This window comes from Brachyistius frenatus, unplaced genomic scaffold (genome assembly GCF_029030835.1).
Source record: "Brachyistius frenatus isolate BFR_SWC_R1_liver_20210118 unplaced genomic scaffold, ASM2903083v1 Contig_104, whole genome shotgun sequence".
In the NCBI taxonomy this organism is placed as follows: domain Eukaryota; kingdom Metazoa; phylum Chordata; class Actinopteri; family Embiotocidae; genus Brachyistius; species Brachyistius frenatus.
The window spans coordinates 1,445,244-1,448,037 of NW_027210703.1; the positions used below are offsets into that span (position 1 = coordinate 1,445,244).

Below are 2,794 nucleotides of genomic sequence, written 5' to 3' on the forward strand. Positions count from 1 at the left end.
TTGTAAACTATAAACATGCCGAATGGATTTTAAGAATGACATAAACATATTCACTTTGACACCCAAACAATTTTTCTGCCACTGGCAAAGACACGCAAAACAGGACCACAATAACTAGTATTGCTTTTGATTACTCTTAATTGTTTTATTAAAAATAAACAGGAAACAGGAACTGGTGAAAACAAATAAAAAGTCACGTTTTTCACGACAATTGACTTAATAATCATACTTGACAGTAAACAGGACAAAAGAAAACGACTTGGGGGTGTTTGTAAGGGTCTTTATTCCATTTACAGATTTAATATTTGAACTGATCATCTGTTGTTTTGTTTATCATTTATTTTATCGTTACGGTTCGCTGCGTTTCTGGTTCTGATTACCGTTTCAACTTGCGCAGAACTTCCTCGGTCAGCTGTTTACTGTACCGGTTGATCTTCCAGTGTCCCGGCATCCATCCCAGCAGAAAGCGATGAAAGTCAGTCCACGCGTACGCGAACATCTCTCTCCACTCTCCCTCGAGGGCCTCGAAGTCCACGTCTTTCGCCACGGAGAGCTTCAGCTCAGAGAAATAGTAGTCTAATAAGGCTGGCACCTTCCTCTCGCACTCCTTCTCCTCCACGCAGCTTCCCAGAAAATACACAACGTCCTTCATCCCGCAGCCCCCGCCGACGTACTGGAAGTCCACAGCCGCGACATGCCGGCCGTCCCGGGAGAAACAGAAGTTGGCTAACTTGGCGTCGCCGTGGACGACGGTCTTGAAGCGACACTCGCCGAGGATCTTGTCGATGTCGCCGGCCGCCGCTTTGAGCTCGGCGTCGTCCACGGCTTCCAGCTCGTCCGGCCGGGTCTCCAGGTGCCAGTAGGTCCCGACGGGCCACAGGCCGTCCGGCGCCACACCCAAGAAGAGGGCGTGGAAGTGGGCGAGCCAGCTCAGGCAAGCCTTCGTCTCTCTGTCCTTCACACTGGTCCTACAGAAAGAAAAACAAAAACATGAATCCAGCACAAAATGTATCGTCCTGAACTGATGGACTTCAGATTTACGTTGAAAGAGCTCAGAACCACATCGAACGAAAAACATTCGCCCTTTTCTAGGCTTCAGTTTGGGACGCGACCTCCGCTTTCATTCTGGAAAAGACGGACCCGAGGACGAGTTCACATTCTGTGATTACTGTAAAATTACTCATTTTAATTATTAAAATTAAAATGTGTTCTCAAGGCTGAATTTGGTTTATTTTCAGTCCATTTATACTTATATTTTTCACTTTTTAAGCAAGAAAAGTACACTTTGAAATGGTAGTTAGAGCATCATGAAGGAGGATACAAGTTCAAGAAAATATGTTTTAAAGCTCAAATAAATACAAAAAAAAGGACAATAAAAGATCCCTCTCCTGGATACAGGAAAAAAAATAATAATAAAAAAATAAATAAAACTTACCATCAAAAAATAAAAAATAAAAGATAAACACACCTCTCCAGCAGTATGGTGGTACTTAAAGACAAATAAACAATGTTTAAAACATTTGTTTGGAAAAAGTAATCAGAAAGTAATAAAATGTTATAAGTTGAATTACTTTAATGAAGTAATTAAAATAGTTAAGATACTTGTTTCATTTCTTTTTAACAGTAATCTGCTACCTATTACATTCAGATAGACATCTTCACAACACTGTTAAATATTAAAGAGAAGTGACATCGACTAAAACACGTTTTTGAGGGAGGAGAAACTTTTTTTTTTTTTTAATTTTTTTGTGGCGGATTTTTAAACTCATGACGGCAGTATTTTCAAAATGTTAGCCCTATAAATGTTTGATATGAATTTTAGATTTTATTTATTTGTCACGCAAGACGTTGATTTCCGGTGCCCGTACCTCCTCTGACCGTAACCGGCCACGTCCAGATCCTCCAGCACGAGCAGCATCTCGTCTCCATGGGAACAGGCGGCCAGGCAGGCAGGGATCCGACAGCTGCCGTCGGTGGAGTAGTTCTGGTACCAGCGCGTCTCCACCTGGTAGGACCGGACTTTCCGTCTGTGGGAACGATCCGTGTTCCAGCCGCTCGGGTGTCCGGCATCTTCCGGAAGCTTGACGTGTTTGACGACCACGGAGGGCCGCTCGCAGCCCTCCAGGTGCAGGCGGACTATCTCCCCGTAGCCGCTCCACAGAGTCTGGATCTTGGCGCCGACCCGCAGAGAGGAGGCGCCGCACGTCTGCAGGATGAGATCCTGGTACTCCGGTTTCATTTTTTTTATTTTAATTTTTTTTTAAGTCAGGACTGAACGAAAAGAGAAAACACTTATTTTAATCTTTAAATATTCCGCGAGAGGGAAACAAAGACTAATCGGATGTCATAAATAACGTTGTTTTCAATTTCCGTTCCTTTTTTATTTAACGCACTATTTGGCTCGTTTATCAGCTTCATTTTTTCCCCCCACTCAAATTCCAACGATCTCGTATCCGAGATTTTAAGTTTGTTACAATAAGTCTCCAAAAAAGTTATCAAAAGTTATCAAAACACTGCCAACGGACAGAAAACGCTTTCATTTACCTTCAGCTGCTGCAGGAAGTGTTTTCTCCACGTTTGTTGTTTAAAGAGACAGACGTGATATAAGTGAGCCCAGTGAGAACCACTGCCCTCTGGTGGACAGGAGGGCACAGAGGTGCTTCTTTTTAAAACAAGTCCATTGATTAACCTCCAATATGAAATATTTATATATATAAATGAAAAAAATATATAAATTTAAGCCCAGAAATGTTTAGCTGATATTAAAACTCAAATGAGATTTGATTGAGTGGTC

The 2,794-nt window shown here is 42.2% G+C and overlaps 1 protein-coding gene across 1 annotated transcript; it reads right to left on the reverse strand.

Moving 5' to 3' along the window:
• Nucleotides 1-266: 266 nt before the first annotated feature.
• Nucleotides 267-2,562, reverse strand: pkdc (protein kinase-like domain containing). Its single transcript, XM_069711926.1, has 2 exons — nucleotides 1,869-2,562; nucleotides 267-968 (listed from the first exon to the last, which is right to left on the reverse strand). The coding sequence occupies exons 1-2, from the start codon at nucleotides 2,237-2,239 to the stop codon at nucleotides 377-379; spliced, it is 963 nt and encodes a 320-aa protein (XP_069568027.1). The 5' UTR covers nucleotides 2,240-2,562; the 3' UTR covers nucleotides 267-376.
• Nucleotides 2,563-2,794: the final 232 nt, after the last annotated feature.

What these genes read in the sequence shown, in the direction of transcription:
- pkdc (XM_069711926.1), bottom strand. Translation starts at nt 2,239, where the DNA reads ATGAAACCGGAGTACCAGGATCTCATCCTGCAGACGTGCGGCGCCTCC. An exon ending in GCCGGTTACGGTCAGAGGAG is followed by an intron (nt 969 to 1,868) that starts GTACGGGCACCG and finishes TTCTTTCTGTAG; the next exon opens with GACCAGTGTGAAGGACAGAG.